The sequence below is a fragment of the Bombus pyrosoma genome, linkage group LG3 (assembly GCF_014825855.1).
Source record: "Bombus pyrosoma isolate SC7728 linkage group LG3, ASM1482585v1, whole genome shotgun sequence".
Lineage (NCBI taxonomy): Eukaryota > Metazoa > Arthropoda > Insecta > Hymenoptera > Apidae > Bombus > Bombus pyrosoma.
In genome coordinates, this window is record NC_057772.1 from 13,569,699 (window position 1) to 13,590,256 (window position 20,558).

At 30.8% G+C, this 20,558-nt stretch overlaps 2 protein-coding genes and 1 long non-coding RNA gene across 6 annotated transcripts in view; 1 reads left to right on the forward strand and 2 right to left on the reverse strand.

Moving 5' to 3' along the window:
- Positions 1-20,558, reverse strand: part of LOC122565571 (neurotrimin-like) — a 240,996-nt gene that overhangs the window by 60,698 nt on the left and 159,740 nt on the right. The gene's annotated exons all lie outside the window — the stretch shown is intronic.
- On the reverse strand, positions 423-12,771 carry LOC122565573. Of its 3 annotated transcripts, none has more exons than XM_043721649.1 (4): positions 12,610-12,771; positions 12,391-12,518; positions 1,486-1,650; positions 423-1,230 (listed from the first exon to the last, which is right to left on the reverse strand). In XM_043721649.1, the coding sequence occupies exon 4, from the start codon at positions 1,151-1,153 to the stop codon at positions 440-442; it is 714 nt and encodes a 237-aa protein (XP_043577584.1). In that variant the 5' UTR covers positions 1,154-1,230; positions 1,486-1,650; positions 12,391-12,518; positions 12,610-12,771; the 3' UTR covers positions 423-439. The 3 variants fall into 3 exon arrangements, with proteins under 3 accessions (XP_043577584.1, XP_043577583.1, XP_043577585.1); XM_043721648.1 differs by having other exon boundaries at positions 1,348-1,650; XM_043721650.1 differs by lacking the exon at positions 12,391-12,518 and having other exon boundaries at positions 423-1,650.
- On the forward strand, positions 2,081-19,646 carry LOC122565574. Of its 2 annotated transcripts, XR_006316209.1 has the most exons (4): positions 2,081-3,399; positions 3,941-4,097; positions 5,882-5,961; positions 18,359-19,646. It is a non-coding gene; the product is annotated as an uncharacterized LOC122565574 (long non-coding RNA). The 2 variants fall into 2 exon arrangements; XR_006316210.1 differs by lacking the exon at positions 5,882-5,961 and having other exon boundaries at positions 2,083-3,399.

Here is a 20,558-nt window from a genome sequence, read left to right on the forward strand (position 1 = left end):
TACATTTTAAACATTTAGGGCCTTTCGATTTGTTCGGACAATCTGCACTCACATTTTTTCTATCGCCGCAATTATGACATCTTTTATACTTCACTACATTTCCAGATTGCCTGTATTTCCTGTTGTTCTCAGCTCTGACCGGTCTCACAGATGACCCTGCTATACGGAATTTTTGTTCCTCATAGATGATTAAATTTTCCTTCAGTTCTTTCATTGATTTAGCACCGTATAGTATTGTTTTATTGACCTCTTTGTCTCTTATTCCTTCTACGATGTACCGCATTTTTGCTGCTTCTTCCATATCCATGTGACTAGCTATTCCAAGCATTCGGTACATGTAGGCTGTACATCCTTCGTCATCTCTTTTTTTGTTTCTCGAAGCCTATGATGTATTTGCCAAGTTTAAATTTTTTTGAAAATTCCTTTATTAGTCCTCTTTTCAATTCATGCCAAGTTCTAGCATGGCCTCATAATTCACAAATATTTTTGCTGATCCTTTCATCAGCTTTTTTGTATAAATTACTTTCTGTTCTTCTGTCCACATACACATGCTTGCCGTTTCTTCAAACGTCTTGAACCATTGATTGATATTTTCATTATTTTCGCCCATAAAAGCTTCTAAGGTGTCTTGGACATCTTGAAAACTTAGTGTTGTACGCCTACGTGTTTTTCTACAGCATTTGTCACAATTTTGATGTACATCTCGCGCGCTCCTTCTGCGTTCTCTTTCACCTTCTTCATCGTCTTCCGTTTCACTTTCGTAGTCACTTTCTTCTTCCGACGACGCATCTTCTTCTTCCATGGCCACCTGTAGTCGCTCACGTAATTCAGCTTTTCTTCTTCTCGTCTCTAGCCCCATACTAGCAAGACGTTCTCTTAATTCCTTTGTCCTAAATCTCTCGAGATTTTCGCCTACACCTCGATCACGCCTAGTTTTTGGTATGGTCCCCGAACCTCGCTTCTCTGAGGACCCTTCACCGTTTGCTTGCCCTTTGAGATTTGATTGTCCAGCACTACACGCTCGATTTAGTCTGGCCACCAACACTGACCCTGCACCAGATATCGGTAGATTCAACTGAGCAAGCTTGTTTCTTAATTCTTTCAGCGTTAGATTTTCCTCACTTGAAAATTGTTCCTCTTCATAATTTGCCATCTTAGTCTTTTCAATAATGTCTTTGAATACACACGATATTATTCTCAACAGCTAACGATCTTCTATTATACCGCTTCCTGAAATTTTAGATTGGCACGGTTTAAAATCCTCGGCACGAGCCCCCGATTTGTAGAAACGTTATTTTATTAGTTTGTAGGTAACAGTATAATAAATACAATATCGTTTGCACTCACACGAAATCGAATACAATACCCCGTTTCGCGTATTTGTTTTTCACTACTTTTACGACACAACAACACAACGATCTTCACACGACCACGATAAATTCAACTCTGACAGCATTCACTATGCTCATTTTTCCTTTAACATACCTTGGTAACGGTCACTACACTCCTTGACAACGTTAACATATCTTGACAACGCTAATAAAAAATTACCCCTCACGCCACTTCCTTCCCTGATGTTACACTATCCCACATATGTAAAGATTGAATTTATATCATTTTCAGAATGGCACACTATTCCTAAGTTCTGACCTGTTTTTACGACCAGGTTTTCAGGACAGAAATAAGAAGAAAAATAAACAATATCATATATAAGCACCGCTCTACAGCGGCTTAGATGTAATTCATAAATGCAACACCAAAAAAAAAAATGTAACCCCGACACACAAATATTGTATGGCTATGTCGTACCGTCACGTATCGGTACTTTTGCCTAAAACATCCCTCAACAGCAATTCACCGTTTATTGTGAATATCATACACATGTAATACTTATTATCTGGCCAATAAACAGTATTAAAAAAAAAAAAACACTATTCCTAAGAGGTTGTATATTCCTCTTTATTTTTTACATAATTACAGATGACAAAGGGACTTCTGTTTAATGTATGTATATCATATTTCAAGTGATTAATCACTTCTATTTCTTTCTTACATAACTTGTTCTGTGTACCTCAGACATTTAACTATATCATTATATTAAAACTAATAGTTTTTATTAAATAGCAAACTCAAAATTATGGCCACTTCTTATAGTTAGAATTATTTGGTGCACTGATGAAAGAAAAAGAAAATGTTTAATGAAGTATAACTTTTTCTAATTTCCTTATATATCTTGCAACCTTCTTATACAACTTATAGAAGTAAAAAAAAAAAGAACAATGCATAACTTTCTAATTTTTAACAACTCATACAAAGTAAAAAGCATACATATTTCTCAGATATTCGACTCTAAAGAAAGGTTAGTAGAATTCAATTTATCGTAGTTCACTGCACCTGTTCGATGCATTTATGCAAATGCTACGCCGATTACGCGCCACCACGTTCAAAGTACCACAATGTATTGTTGCAATATAACATTAATGTCCGCTATAAATGGGAGCAAAACGTCCAATAATTACATACTTATGTTTTATCTAATTACGATACAATAACGCAAATTAAATAAGTATATCGTTACTACAATTACAATGACTAAATAATAAAGCTAAATCGAGTATTTTAAACGGAATAATTTGCGGAAGTATAATATCTTTCGAATCATTAAATTCCTATACGATCATTTACATAGAATATCTTAATGTTTTTATGTGCTCTTTTATAAGATTTATTTTATAAAGCTAAAATTATCAAAAAGTGTACAAATGGGAAGTTCTATAAAAAGAAATATTAAACGAAGCATCTTGAAGTAATACTGTTCTACTAAGTGTAATATCGATCAGAAATTCGAACGAAAGGATTGAAAGAAATAGGTTACTCGGTTGAAGTTTTGAAGTACAATCGTTCATTGCAAACTACGTATTAGAACAAAAGAAATCTCTTATCAATGACTGTTATGATACTGAAAATATCAGGAAGTCGGTAGCGAAGCGTAACGTCATTGCCATCTTGAACATGGGCCAACGGGTGCATTATGTTCTGCTCAGCTCACTGAAATATTACTATCTATTATTCGTGTAACATGCAAAAATAACACGGTAACTAAGAACGCAATAGCAGTGGATTGAAACGAATGACTAAGTGAGGATCGATTTATTTGCACTGGAAATGTGACTATTAAATAACAGACATGTATTTCCAGCGAACGCACGGTACAAAAACAATTAGTAAAATGGATAAGCCGGGAACAACTTTGTCCATTATCGTAGATATACATACATATTACTTGTCATGTTTGTAGCGTGGTATCGCATTTCATTTTCACGATACTATTTAATTTACGAGATGTTCTTTCTGACGTTCAGTTTTTGGAACAGTGATTTTCCTTTATTTTACGGAACGGTAATATATCATAGTCTTCTAAAATCCTTCTAAAATTAGTATCCTTTCTTTAACAATATTGTCATCTATCATTATCTATCGATATTTAATATCGTTTCTCGGTTTCACTCGAAGAAATCGCAAATTCTAAATTCTTCTTTTATTTCCCTTTGTTCATATCTTCCGTATTGCAAAAAAGCCACAGTAGAAGTAAATTCAAGTAAGAGGATTACATTAGAATGTGTTAAAGTGGCATAAATGGGAGAGTATTGAAGTATATTCACAGTTAGAAAACGATTTTTATAATCCTTAAAAACTAACAGATTAATTGATAAAATTAAATGCTATTGTGAAGAAGGAATTCGAAACTTTTATAATAATTAAGTGCTATTTGATATTTAGAGTCATATCATCTCAATGATTAATCCTGCATATAATTGATAAATAAATATCTGGATAATTGTGATTTCGCATAATTAATTTCATTAATTCTATCGTATTTGCTTTTAATATTTGTCTGCGTGATACAATAATTTACGAAATGGGTCTAAATCCATTTCAGGCTCGTGTATGCATTCTGTGTTGTAACATTGGGCAGCCAAGTGTGGTGGACAACTAGTTCTGCTACCAATCTACTAATGGTGCAATGATACGTGCTAGTGTCCTTCCAAAGAAAAACAAAAAACGGATGAAAATACTGAAACCAGTAATGTAGCAATGTAAGTACGGATATATCAACTAAACCTTTGTATGGAAGCAAAGTATGATAAGCTATGAGTTAGAAATGAGAATCCATACAAATCATCGTTTCATTAACAATTGTTTCTTACAATATAGTATCTGACGGTATCATTGAAATGGTATCATTGCTTTTCCTGCTACTGCATACATGACCGACTTTTAAACACGTGTTAATATGTATATGATGAAAAAAATACTTAGGAATAAATTGATTTAATTAATTAATAGTAAATCAATTTGATTCAAGTTCGAAACTTGTTCATAACCTCAGTGTTGCTATTATTGCCACTTACATTATTGTAATAGATAACAACTTTATTGACATATCTTGTACATTTATCTTAAGAGTTACATTTCAACTATATCTTTTTTGCATTTATCAAATATTATTAACTATTGTATTAACTACACTATAATCGAATTTTAAATAAACGAGTACTTGACTAAACATAAAGCAGAATAAATTAAAATTTGAATAAATTAAATGCACCATAAATATTGCTTTCTTTTATCTTTGATTTCGAAATTATAAAAAAAAAGTATGGTAAATAGAGAATTAAATTGGAGCATATTTCAATACACAATATTCTCTATAGACACCCGAAATACCTACGTGAAATAGGTGTTAGAAGCGTGGGTGACAACGCGTGTAATGAGCAAAGTGCGGATTCTCTTCCAACACGAATATGTTCTGTAAGCACGACTCTCGGCGCATTGCCAACATCCTAATTATTCTTGCTCCGTTAAGTCCATTTAATACATCGATTTGACAATTCTCGTTATTTTTCGACATATAATTTATGCATGTATTCTGCAATACACATTTCTTTATAAACTGGTATGTATCTGTACAATATTACATATTTTATGCTGTATAATATAAATATAGAGAATATAATTAAATTAAATAGAATAATAATGCAATATAAATATGCAATTCCATAACACCTTTTTTTAAAATTGTCACATTTTATCATGCAATACGTATTGAAACTAGCTGTAACAAGCTGTAACAAGTTCCTCGTGCAAACGTAAATCCAAAATATGGAATAACAATTTTTGTTAAGCTTTCGAGAAAGTTAACTGTGAAGTTCCGCTAAATATGTATGCATTTGACAAACTTCTTTATGGAATTGCATTAAAGAGTTGTAATTTTAACAACTAAAGCTATGTTAAAATCATATTAGAGTGATGATGAAAGTATTAAAGTGATGGTGAAAGTAGGATGACGTTCAAGTGGTTGTTGAAAATAATCAAATATAGCAGAAACAAAGATTCGGGGCACATTGTTATTACTGCACATTTTTTAAGTCTAGTATCATTAAAAATAATTGTATTAATTATCACTATTTGTATGCGACACGAACATGAACATATTGAATCGTACCTATGCGAAATACGAGGTTGTAATTTAAACGATTAATTTTGTTTAACAATTTACTAATTCTCTTCATTATCCCGACAGGAATAATAGGTAATTATTTAGAAGTGTGACCTTCTCACTGATTTCAATGTTCTTGAAATATATTATCAATTTTTATAATTATAAATAACTTTTTCCTATACGTGTTACCGTCGTGTAGAGCCGCTCGGCTCTAGTTTCACAGATATTTTCAAAAAACTTTTCTTGAACTTACAATTAGATTTATAATTGATAGTACATATATGTAGCTCTACGTTAGCGTTACTGGCCGTCTCTTGGCGACTGGATATAAATTTAACGTAATCTATAACCCATTAATTTTTCTCCTTTATTGTACAGGTTAGGCTATATCATAGGAATGTGGTTGCCGTTAGGCGACCGCCTATGCTTGAATTTACGCTACGATGAATATTCGTAAGGTAAGTTTAAATGGGATGTCCAACTAAATATTAAACTTTCATGAATAATCGCTATTAGTTTTAGTTTTACGTGCATAATTAGTATTAGTGTCTTAAGCTTTCCGTGGCATAAAAATTCGCTCTTCTTCAGTATTTCTTTTAATATTTAGACAATAAATAACTCAAAAGACTTTTTTGTACTGTTACCTATATAGCGTAGTGTAATATAATGTAATACATTTTTGTTAACCCTCGTACATTTAGTGAAAATGTAGAGCTTAGAAATTAAAATTGTAGAGCGTACGGATCTTTTTGTGATCGATTGTATATGTATGGATATTTATTTTCATTTTGTTCTAAGAAAGGATCTTTTTGAACATCGCTAAGGTATATATTTTGGCGATAAAAAATTGCTGCCGTTGTAGTACGGTTTCAGGAGTAAAGTATTATTGTAAGCACGCTACGGGACAATGCACCCTGTTAGGAAATTTATACTCCGTACACCGTTTCGTTAATCGAAAGACAGGAGCTCGTATATGGACGAGATGGAAGTTAACGAGCGACCATAGGACACGCGATTTGCTCACGCTCGTTATTCGTTCACTCGTGCGTCACGCTGGTCTACGCGTATAATATCCTTTTGACTTTGATGAAACATAAATGTTCGTTTCCCACTGCTTTAATATTCCAAGATTCGTACGAAATAGACTATTTATTATAGACAATATGGAATCTCTTAGTGTATTTCTACACAATTCATATCTATATCTTTTAATTTGAAAAAATTTGACAAATGTAGAATTTTTATTTTATAGTTGATTTGATATTTACAGTTTAAATGTCTAAATATACGAGAGGCTGAATAAACACTTAATATCTTCATTGATCGAAATATAATGATTTAAAAATCATATAGGAAAATAATAGATTATCACTATATTTTTGGAAAATTGCTATCTAAAAATTGCTATAATTGTCAAAATTTTAATATTGATGTCAAAAGTTGTTTTTACGTAAAAAGTTGTTAAGAAATACAAAAGAATAGTTCACTTAGGCTTATCAAATCCCACATTTACTTGGACTTATAAAAGTATGTAATATAGGTAAATTTGTAAAGTATTTTTTTGGTAATTATTCGGAACAGGAACGACGTCACCGATTTCAATGACGTTGAAATATGTTATCAAGGTACATACTGGCGCTTGGCCCTAGTTTTCAAGATATTCACAAGAAATTTCAATTAAATTCTGATTACGATCCAGTTCATTCTGCAGTAGACGACAGCGATTTTATCTAGTCAACCTAAACTTAATCCATTGATGAGAGATAACTATTTTACATATTGTATGAATAAGGAAGAAAAATGGATGGGTTATAAGTTAGGTCAGAGTAGTATCCGGCCATTAGGCGGTCGGCAACGCTTGCGTGAAATAATTTTCGATGAATCGGTTGATATATGGAATGTTGCACTTTAATCTCCTATGGCTAGAAAGAATTGCTAGAAAATGTTGGAAAGTTGTTTACAGAGCAAACATTTATAAAATAAACTGTTGAGCAATCCATATAGTATTAAGTATAGTATTAAACACAAATTAGTTTATAACTTAAAAATTAAAGTCAAATGACGGTTATATATTGGAAAAAGTTATTCAGAATGTTGATCTCGACAACATATTTCAAGACCATTAAAATTGTCAAGGTATTAATCCCAATAATTATCATTCTTTTAATCTGAATATCTGGTATATGTTTTTCAACTTCTATATCTGTATTTATCCGTAAATGAGGAAAATTTTCTTTGGAAGCAATTTTGAAGCTGTTTTAACTGCAAATTTTGAAATAATCTTTACTACACGTGTGTGGTGATAATGTTTACTACATGTCTGTGAAACAACTTTATTCGCATTTAAAATTAATGGTATTAACACGTTCTATAGAAAGTGTCTCTTTTTTAAGCTAGTCTTATCATATCCCTATTTTCAGTATTATTCATGATTTGCTCACGAAATTCAAATGAATGTTCACTATTCATATCATCCGAAAGATCGAAATTGTAATTTAGTACGCTTACTCGAATATAAAGATAATTCGATTAATATAACGTTGACAATAATTTCTATATAACCGAGAGTACTATGAGGGTTCTATGGGATTCTACCTGTAATTTGAGATTCTAGGTGTATGAAACTAATTCTCCCGAAGATCAGACGTAATTTCCTACATTTAATATGCTATTACAATTGAAATAACTATCCGAACGTAATACGATATAAATCAAATTCGCGATAATTGACAATTATCTTCTATTCTGGAACGAACACGAATATACCGAGAAATCTTGATTTCTAATAAAATCTCATTACCATTACATGATACTATTCATTACTTACGATTTCTCAAGAACTGTTCGTAAACGAAATATTTTACTTGTAAACTAAGCGGTAAAAAATAATAGCCTTTACTGAAATTAGTCGGAATTTAATTGGCAAGAAAACTTGGTTCATTATAATAAACAGCACAACGGCATAAAATATAGCATACACAATTAAAAGTACGGAAATCCGTACTTTGCTTTATTAGTTTCTCTGAAACTTTTCGCAGTGAACGATTTTTCTCAATTTACAACTCATCGTACCTACTTATTTCAACTACATATTTCATCTATTTAATTAACCATTTACATAACAATCAATAATGATGAATACATACCCACATTATATGTATGTGTGGAAATAATATCATATGTTACGTTATCCTAATTAGTCTTTTTTTATGAAGATTTAACATCGTATCGACCGCCGGATCAATAATCTTGTTACACATATACATTATCCATATTTCTATATGCACATTCACGTAAAATCTAAAATTACGTCTTTTTTACAAAAAAGATAGAAGTAGTTTTACGTCAAACTTAAAAAAATGAATCACATTATAATCCACATATACGGAATCACAAAATAAATTGCTAATATACACATATACAACATCCTCGATATTTATAAAGTTATTCTAAATTATTGCAAATCCTCTACATCGTTTACCAGAAAAAATGTAATAAAGCATCAATACATATCTGCAATTTATGCATGCATTCAAAAGCTCAGACAGCTCCACATTATCAGAAAAATTATATGAAATAATTTAAAGGTTTATTTTACTGTTGAGTATCATAGATATATGTACGAAGAATATGATATTATAACTTTTAATCAGTGTGAAAAATAACTCGCTTTAAAATTACCATATAAATTAAGTTATAAAATATTCACTAATTAACACAATTGAAATTTCTATTTTAAATGTAAAACTTCATTTTATATAGATACATACACATATCTCCATGGTTTAAAGATAAGTTTATTTCAGGTTATTACTCGTTAATACCTATATGTCTTGCTATTATTATATAAGGCAATCGTATAAGTATAAATGTATGATATGATATAATATATGGCATAAATACATGTATATAGTTATGAATATAAAATTAGATTTTTTTAAGCGATATAAGACTAATACTATTCCTTTAAACTAACATTAAAGATTATCTTCCAAGAAGATAGGATTATTCAGAAATACACAACGATTATATTATTTCAATTAAACGAAATTTGAGGTAATTTTTAAGTAATATTTGTCTAAAGAAATCAATAATTGCTGGCTGTATAATCATACAGTTTTAATACACTTCAGTTACTTCAATCATACACTTTAAACGTATACTTTTAATCAAAAGTGGTGATACTTTTACTCTCTTGACCCTTTTGCCTCATCTTCTGTCTGAGAAATTATTTGCCTTTAAGTGAAATTAATTCAAGCGACTAAACTTAATCTCAAATTAATGTTAACAGAAGATGATTTTTAATATTTTTGAGCATAACGATAACGACTAACACCATTCCGAATAAGATTTTAAATGGAATATATCGTATCTACTAATCTTCAGACGACTAAGGTACCATATGAAATGTAGCCGGATTTCTGGCATTTTAAATGTCATTACACCCGTTATCTTGTGAACTTTTTTCTACGCCTCGGAGTAACAAATGGTCGATGTATAACTCATAGCCGATTCTGCTATACTTTCTTATTTGGTCAGTATGTAATAGGTCTGCTTGGATGATAAGTCGCCAAACGAACCGTTGCGTTGGATAAAAACTGTTCCTATTTCCACAGCAGAGGGTGGCAGGGATAACTTCCGGTCTAACTCCCGACCGCGGTAGAAAGGAGATATATATTTCTTCGTGGGGTAGATGGATAGATCAACCGACTATCAGATAATTAAATTCCTTGTGCACTAGCACATTCTGAATATTTAATCCATCTGCGTCTGATTTTTTTAATAGGTCACCGAGAAAAATGCATTGCTTGATTAAAATACCGGCAAAATTGGTAAATTATAATTAATGCCTCTCTCTGCCTCTCTCTCTCTCTCTCCTTTAATATTTTATATTTACAAAATATTTTCCATACTTGCTAATATTTAATTTCCATAATAATTGAAGTAACATTATATAATGTAATAAATATCATTATTATCATGAACTGCCATCAATAAACGTATTTATATTACAGTTAAAACGTATTTTTTGTGTCGGTTCCCTAATTTTGCTGCTACTTAAGGGCTAGAAAAGATTATTTTATATATAAAAAATTAATTTTTACTCACATGTATAATTGGATAGAAATCTTGCTAAATCCAAAGTTACAAACCTTTGAAAAATAATTGATGAATCTACGAAGTTTCGTAACAAACCAATGGCATAATATTACAGTGCTTAATATTATTGAAATGTTCAAGAAAATGGCAGAAATATACATACATATATTTAATAACAACATCAAATAAAAAGGGAGACACTGGTAATATAAAATTGATTGTCAACATTGATCTTTTCAATTTTTTATACAAATTTTAATTCCCTTTTAATCTTTTTAATTTCAAAGCGGAATCCAAACATAATAACATCATAACAAGAAATGTATTTACTCTCATACGAAACAAATTATTAAAAAATATCTACTGAAAGATATTTCAGATATTTTTCAATAATATGTAATTTTCACTTTAATTCTGTGCTTTTTTCAGAAATAATTGTTTTATTAAATTGTAAATATTAATTCCTTCTGTACTTATAGCATGTCGTTGTTTTATCTGTTACATATTTAAATAGATAAGTCAAACTAATATGTTTCTTCTACGATTATACGTGTACCAGACATTTTTATCATTCCAATACGTATTACTCTTTTAAAAATATTGCAAAACATTTCCCATTTCTTAATCTTACCGCTGCAACGAAACGAATTGCATTCTCATTGGAATTATTTATTTCCCTTTGAAAGAAATTAAATTCCGACAAGTGAATTTCACTTGAAAAGCCTTAATGAATCTACTAATGAGTTACGAGTTACATGAAAATAGGAAACTCTGTATGTGTGTGTGTGTTATTTAAAGTAATTACAATACGTCAATTGCAGTACTGTTCACAAATATAAGTTAATGAGTAAATGCGAGAATATAAAAATAATTTTTACACGTAAGAAATTTATAATAGTCAACAATAAAATACGTATTTGCTTTCAGGTTGTTTTTGAATCCTGAAGTTTGCAATATTCGCTGTTTAGTTATATTATTCTATCTTTATACATACATACATATTACTATAACCAAATTTTTACTTCTATCTTTTTTTAGTACAGATTTTAGTACATCTCATAAAAATTTGTGAATAAACAATAATGTGATTGTATTCCATTGTTGTTGATGGATAATTATTTACAAAGTGGACGCTAATTTCAATAATCTTGAAATATGTTGTCGAGGTCAACATTCTGAACAATTTTCCCCTATACATGTTACCATACCTCGGCTTTTGTTTCCCAGGTATTCGCAAAAGTTTCTGTTGCGACGACAGTATAATTTTGATAATCGAATAGTCGCTTTTTACAATATCATGACTGAAGTGCTTCCAATTTCGAATAACGATAATATAATATAGCGCTTAATATAAATTGTATCTGCCTTATTGTCTAATGTATTAACTTATTTCACAGTGGCGTTATCGACTGGCTCACATATCTGACCCATTGATTGCCCTTTCTTATGTGAGTTGAAAATGATTATCGAAAATGAGTTAGATCCAGTTATATAAAGGTACGGACGCCAAGTAATCGATACCGTACTTGATACCAGTGAAACTGTGTAGCACCGTGAGATTAAGTGTTTATTTCTATTGAGATAAGAGATATAGAGATTAATTCGTTCTTCACCGTGTTATCTCAGAATATCTAAATCCGTGCACGCAATCACTAAGGGAATCTCATTAATTATTCACGAGCAAATATCCGTGACGTGAAAGCAATCACCAATTGTTTCTATCGTTTAACGTGAATCTAGTAGCCCGTAGAGGAAATCGAAGGTAAATATTAGATGCCATTGATCACCTCTATCCGCGGTATAATTATTTAAGCTGTGTTTTGTGGTCAACCGTGCATTGTCTGCTTCCCACGTTTCAAAGGAACATTTGTTAGCTGAATAGTCAGTGGCCCAAAAATCACGGAATTCTGCGTCACTGTATTTTAAATTACTTGTTTTATATATAAAGATATATGAAGTTATATATGAAGATGACTTTGTAATAAAGCTTTAAATGGCCTACATACGTATATACAACATTTCTGACTTAATTATATCCGTAGAATGCACTAGCGACTTTCAAACTCTTTTCATCACATTGTACTAATAAACTAATTACGATTGACACTTCCATATATTTGACGGAGAAATTTGTTGAAAAGTTTTAAGATTTATCTTAACAGCTTGCACTTTTGGTTGTAATTATTAATATACTTTTGGCACAGTTAAATTCGAACAAAGTCATAAGTGAAACGGGTGCAATTGGCCAAAGACCGTCTATGGTGGGGGAGATAACAAGTCGGACGGCGGCCAAAACTTGGGTAACAGACTTTTGATTTCGATCTTTATGTTTCGTGCCAGAAACAATTATTTTTAACGATTAAGATCCGGTCAATGAGAAATAGTTGCTTCTTATTTTATATTAAGGTACATATATGCTCGTCGTATACATATCTCGTTAATTTTTTACAGTGTCGGAATGGTACTTTGGGAAATTTCATTTGTTCAACTTCTCAGTGTTCAAGCCAACTTATGAAATGGGAAAACTTCTATATGATCCGATAATACAGGCGACACTGTCATTTTAGTTTTTTCACGGGCTTAAAGGTCTTTTTTTAAACCTACTGGGATCCTCAAATTCTTTATGTCTCTATCTCGTTTTAGTTTCAACTGAGGCAAAGATTTTTAATGTTTTAAAATCTCATTGGCTGGGAATTAAAATGAGAAATCATATATATTAATAACGATTCTTTTATATTTTCCTCAAAACATGGACATAAAAATAAATATCGTTTCATACAGATATTTCCTTTGATATGGTAGGTATTGCAAAATTAAATTAAAAAATATTGGTATTTTGTAGAAAATGAAAACCATTAATGTAAAAAAATATATAAATACAAAAATATATAATTCTGTATAAAAAATATCAATGAGCCCGAAAAACCCGGAAAAGTGAACTTGGAGGTAAAATGTCATGAATCCACAATTTACGATCTAAAAATGAATGAATTCACAATCACGTATCGGTAAAAATAACTAAAATATAAAGAAATTCAGGATAAACACTCCATATAAAAGAAGAGAAATCAAAGTATATTTTAATGTATTTCAGATTCAATTAACTGGAAAATAAACATTTAAAAAATTAGAAATTTAAAATATATTAATTTGTAATGCACGTGCAGTTTCTTTTCCAATTTATTAATTACCCGTGAAATATTGCAATTGCTCCTACGTTTTAAGCTTTATAAGAACATGTTAAAATTTATGTTTGAATATCAAGGTGAATTTAATAACCGTAGCGTAGCGTGAAAAAGAGAACGCATTTCAAAAGTGGAAAAGCAAACGTAAAAGATTTCCATTCTGAGCGAAACGTCATTGTCTTATTATTCGTTTCTCGGAACATTAACCGTAAACGTGGTTGGCACGATCGTTACTTTCGTGAAAGGATCGGACGATCCAGGAACATTGAATCCCGATCTCGTTTCGTCGCCTTTTCAACTCCTATTATCTTGTCGACTGAAGAACAATAGGAAGACAAAAAACTGCTTCAGGCTGCAATAGCAATGAATTTCGATACAACTTAAACCTTTCTGAATCTCGGACGTCACCTCGTCAATTTACGAAAGAAATTAAAGGAAAGAAAAAGAACATTTGAGACTTTATCGATGTTCGCCGATATATCGTATTCAGTACAAATAAAATGATGTAAAGGAATGTAAAGTGTAAAGTTCAATATGTCATACATCATGAATATAAAATTTTTGCTGCAGACATTTTCACTGTAGACAATCAAATATTTCAATAAATTTAAATTTTTTTGCTGTAAATAAACAGCTCACTATTAGACAATATCGTACACACGGGAGCAGAATAATTTTTTATACTCGTATAAAGAAAGAAAAAATGAAGATGAATGCACCCATTGATTTGTAAAATGTCCACCTAAATACAGGAAAAGAAAAAAAGAGAGAATATATGAGCATGTTGTACATTTAGATACATATTAATACATATTTAAATGAGTGTCAGGAACGACGTGCAATGATAGATTAAGAATAATGTTTAAATCGACTTTATGACATTCTTGAATGCAACTGTACGGACGTGAAACTGCACTTTTGTCTCAATAAAGTCATTAAGGACGTCAGTCACCGCAATCATTAATTGTAGTTACGATTATTGCATCATCATATTGTAGCTATTATTAAAAAATAGATAAAAGAGCAAAATGTTCATTTATATCCAAAGGTAATTAATAACGTAACAGATGATACATGATAGAAATGTGTCCGTAATTAATCATAAAAAGTGTGAGTAATATATATAAAAGTGCAAGGAATATAAGGTGATACTGAAAGAATCGCTATATCGATATCAAAACGTATTCATGTGTGAATTAAAATGCAAGAGTCATTTTGAGCATTTCCTATGAAAATAATCCGATAAACGAAATGATAGAACACAAAAGTCTCTATACCTTTCGTTCACAAGATCAAATAGGACATATGTTAATGTCAACTTTTCTTATTGTGTTTAGGTGCTGAATTCGTCCCTTAAAATATTGCCAACATGTCACGAAAAACTCTGTATACTAAATTTAGCAAATACAACATGAAACTTGGAATATATTTTAAAGTATCTCGTATAAATATAAATTTGTTTTAATCAAACGTATTACGTACAAATTTAACATATTTCCTAAATATATTTTATTTAAGTGCTATTAGACTTAAAATGTAAAAACAGTTCAGTTTAATATTAACGAATAAAGAAAACCAGTATTTGTTGTTGCTAAAATGGCTCTAAATAAGCCATAAACGTAGGTAACGGACGTAAAGGAGCCAACACAGATCTTCCTAGCTATCTTCGCAAGTTATACGTATAGTTCACTTCTACATAGACGCGCTTTAGTATTTCTATGGTTTTAGTAATACATTCTCTCTTTGAAAATAACACAAGATGTAAAATTCTCTCAGTTGTAATTATAGTCTGATATCTTAACCCCAAATTGAATTGAAATATTACAAAATACTGCCATTTTTTTTTAATAACAAAATAGTCGCATTGCAACTACGTCATGATAATATTCTAACAACAATGTTACTATTACTAATAGTTAAATTATTAATATATCGAATTTGTGCATATAAAATATACAAGCACGTACGATAAATATGTAAAATATGTCAGAGACATGTCTCATATACATATGTTCAATATATCGAATGTTATCTGAGATACAATATTTAGCAATAAATAATTATATTAAATTCCATTAAATAATAAATAATTCTAACAAAACTTTTACCATTATTCTAATATACATACTTTTTATTACAATAAATTACAAGCATGTTGTCCACATTGTAGGTTTTAATTGATGACGTTTGTATTATACAGGGAGTCTCGACTTTAAACGGTCAAACCGCAAGTGCCTAATCTACAGGCAAAAGGATGAAAAAAAATGAATATAAAGTTCGTCAGTAAACACTTTGTTGCACTGTCATAAGGAAATACCGTAAGCATGAAATAGGTAATGATGCAGTTATTGAAACTCAGCAGAATTCTCTCTGTAGAACTTCGCAGCGTAATTAATTCTATTGTTCATTGATGTAAAACTTATATCCAAGTATAAGGGCGACATTTTGAAATGGGGAATTAAAAGTACTAGGTAATCATTTTTATTATATTATTATATTTTATAACTATTAATAGCGCGGAATTGTTACCATATAATAAAAAAAACATGTAACTACGCTGACACAGTAATACAACCGACTTCTGTATGCTGTGATGGAAAATGCTTCGTTATCTATTTCATACATACAATATTCATACGATTTATAATTCTGTAACAAAGCGGTTATTGGCGAACTTTTTATAACATTCCTTTTCTTCTTTTCGTCTATAGATTAATTAAGTACCCACAGTTTGACCGTTTAAAACTTGTCTACCTTTTCAAATATTCATTGCAAAAAAATTTAAGGAAACTTACTGTACGTTTACTTCATGTGCAATTCATGTTACAGGTAATGATGCGATAAACTTAATCAAACTGAATTATCTCGATTCGAAACACGAACTATTACAACCTGTGCTTAACCAAATACTTCAAATCGCAAATATACTATTTGATGTGGTCTATATTTGACATTGACTGTATATATGTATGTACATAATTATGATAGCTTAAATTTAATGAGATAAATGTAATAATATAATGTATATATATAGACGCTCGTTGGAAATTTGAGAAATCAAATGGATGGCAGTTTTACTATATAATTTACCGATAACACAAGCAGAATCAATTATGTTGGTTCCTTCAGTGCTGTTAGCAATGATTGCTACTTCTTTGCTGGGATAGACGTTATGTATAGTTACTGAGGTGTACGATGGTACAGATGTGGACATTGTCGAATTGACTGTATTTGCTTCGAGACCGCTGTACTCAGAAGTTTCAGATACATTTTTCTGAACTAAGATTATTAAATAGTATGATATAACATATTAAATATTTAGAAATTGCAAGTCACTTCTCTCAATATGCCATTAAGACTGATGATGCACAGAAATGTTGGTACTCGTGTTGGAAGGAATAGAAGAAAATTTATTGGATCAATACAATATATACACGTTTCATACTTCAAATGTTTCGTTTCATGAGACATTAAACTTGCAATATTAACGATTATGAATCGATAACGATCAATATTTGCAATGAAATGGAATAATTGAAGCAGATGTTCAAACTCGTTTTCATTTTAGTTTGAAAATCAAATTAGTAGGGTGTCGATCAGAATGAAATTTAAATTCGCAAAGTAGCAAGAAAAAGTTAATATTTCAAAGAGCAGGATAGTCGGCAGATCCGTAGAATTGTTCGCACTTTAGTTAAATTAGTGTGGCCATTCCATTACGCGCAATGAATATTTTAATAGCGACGTTTTTCTTCGCGTAATTTTCTGGGCTAGCGGTCTCTGACTTGCCGTCCATCGTAAGATTCGAATAACACGCTCGTACGATTCGTGCCCAGGATATAAACTGAGCTAACGCGATAGTTGGCAAGAAACCTGGAAGTAACCTCGTTCGATTTTAACAGCGCCATGAAAATGTTCCCAGCTTACGATGCTTTCCTCTATCGACCAGAACTACGTTTCCCTTATCCTAGAGTAGAAGAAATAGAACATTCTTTAAATATTATAATTTGACTTACATCTCTACGTTTAACTAAAAGAAAAAAAAAAAAAAATGGACGTGCTATATTACCATACTAATAATGTATATTACGCTTTTTTATGGTTGAAGCATGATCAAAATTCTCTTGCATAATTAAGCTAATATTATTCGTGAAAGTTTATTTAAAATATTAATTTTAATAAATTCACTTTTACGACAATAACAAGTTTTATGAGAGTCGGTTGAAAAATAATGAACTTCCGCATGTATCACCAGAACAAAATGAGATACAACTTTGCGTGGACATGCATTTTATAGTTACATCCCTCTTTCACAAACATACCAAGTTTCAATAAATTTGGTTGCCGCAATTATAAATAGTATCTTTTAGAGCGAGGTTAAATATGAGTGCGGTGTCAACGAGATTCAAGACACATGCAATGATCGAATTTTTAACGACGGTAAACAATATGCCTACGGAAATTCATTGCTCTTTGCTGGCAGTGTATATCCTGACATCAAAATCGTTTGATGAAGCGTTTGCGAAGACGCGTATGTCGACTTCGGAATACAACCGAGACAATATTGTTGCAGCACAACAACGCTCGACCACGTACCGCGCGTACAACACTTCATACCCATGTGAGGTTGAAGACCGTTCCTAGTTCAGATCTGCCTCCTTTGGACTTCCATTTCATTCCAGAATTGAAGAAGACACTTAGGGGTATTCGTCTCAAATCAGACGATAACGTCAAGGCAGCAGTGACTTCCTTCATCAAAAGAGGGCCGGCAGAATTTTTCGAATTCTTCGTTGACGGAATGACAAAATTTATCACACGTTGGTAAAAATGTATGGAAGTTAACGACGATTATGTTGAAAAATAATTGTATTTTATAGATAATGAATCGTATTTTCACTTCTTCTTTGTTTCATTTTGATAGCTGCTTTCGTTCTCAAGATACGAAAGTTCATTACTTTTTAACTAGCCCTCATATGACAGAACAAATGGAGTTTTTCAAATAAATTTTGCGAAATGTGAAAATAGATTATCCTATTACTTTATTTCACACAAAATTGTGAAATTATAAAATAGATCTATAATACAATTTGTAACTTGTCAATTCATTAATACTATTGGTTGGCAAATTATTGTGGAGGGGCGATATTGCCATATGATAGAACTTCATTCTATATTTTTAAACCTAGTTTTATGTAAGGAATCATTTTCGTACAAAGTGTACAGTGGTTTCGAAAAAAAATCTCCTATATATTAGAAGCCATTTCAATAACAGCATCATAATGAAGGTTCATTGATAACATAACCGAAACAAAGTTGAAACTAATAATCAAACAAAAGTGCAAATAAAAAGTAAAAAAAGATAATAACTTTTAAATTGTATGTTCTTAAAAAAACTGACAATAAGTATAAAAAAAATATGGGAGCATTATTTATTTGAAGAGAATTCAACTCAGACACGTAAAACATGTTTAAAGTAGAAATATATAACATATTATATGTAAACTTCATGCATGTTACAAATTAAGCTTCAGATTTGTTGGGAACTGAATATAAAGTTTTATCATGCATACAAAACATGATTCTCGTTCAACAAAAGGCAATAACTTGTTAAATTTTAGTCAAGAATCAGAATATCTACGTAATATGATCCTGCTAAATCACATTCTCGCTATTCCATTATAATACACGTCCATACACGTGAAACTTCGATATCCGGATAATGCTTTGATGTTGATTACGTGTTCGTACTATTTGGAAGTTAATATAATATATTTCGTCAATACGTAGAAACTACAAAATTGAAATGTCCACAATTGTATAGATTCAACTGTAACAAATGAGAAAAATGATACACACAAATAACTATTATAGAGAACATAATTTTAAATAAACATAAATTCAAATTTTAGAAAATTGTCAATTTCTATACTTTGTCTCCTTCTCCTTTTCTCATATGTATGTCGAAAGGAAAAAGAAGAAAGACCAAGGAAAAGAAAAACTTTAATTAGCCAAACTCCATGTTTAATTTGATCTTTCCTTTCGATTCATAAACCTAATTAAATTAAATAAAATAATGAATATAAATAATCTATATTCTTAATAAATATTTTTTAATGAAAAAGTGGTTGTAGTAAAATTGATTTACGTTAACAATAGATAATTCAATTATTCAATACATTTTAGACCTAAAAAGTGCGTGTGTGTGTGTAAGTATATATACGGTAGAATTTTAAATCAAAATGGATTTTTGATTCAGTCTCCTTTATTCTATGCGACAGAAAATTTGCAAAGATGATTTAGTAGCCATTAACTGTCGTGGATCATTAATAGATAATTAAAACACGTTAGGTTCAAGAATATATCGATATGCATTAAAAAAAGTATCATATTCTATTTCTCTTACGAAGACCAACACATTTCAGTTTGCCATGAAAAGAAGCACGTTTCATCGTTTTGAACGCTAAATACTAACATGTTTGATATTCGTCACGAAAACGAGCACGATTCACAGTTCGTTAGCATGTGTTCTGAGACAGTACGGAAAGTAGCACATTTTCAACACTAAAGTGGAAAGTAACACGTTTCCGTGTACGTTATACCGGTTATATCATCATTATTTGTATATTATAACGATGCGAAAATTTAAATTTTGTATATAAAATTGGAGTAAAAGAATATGCATTCTTGAAAAACAATAATAATCTTCGTGTATGTGAGGATACGTGTCGGATAATCATATCTTATTTGACAATCAAGAGATTAGAATTGCCAAT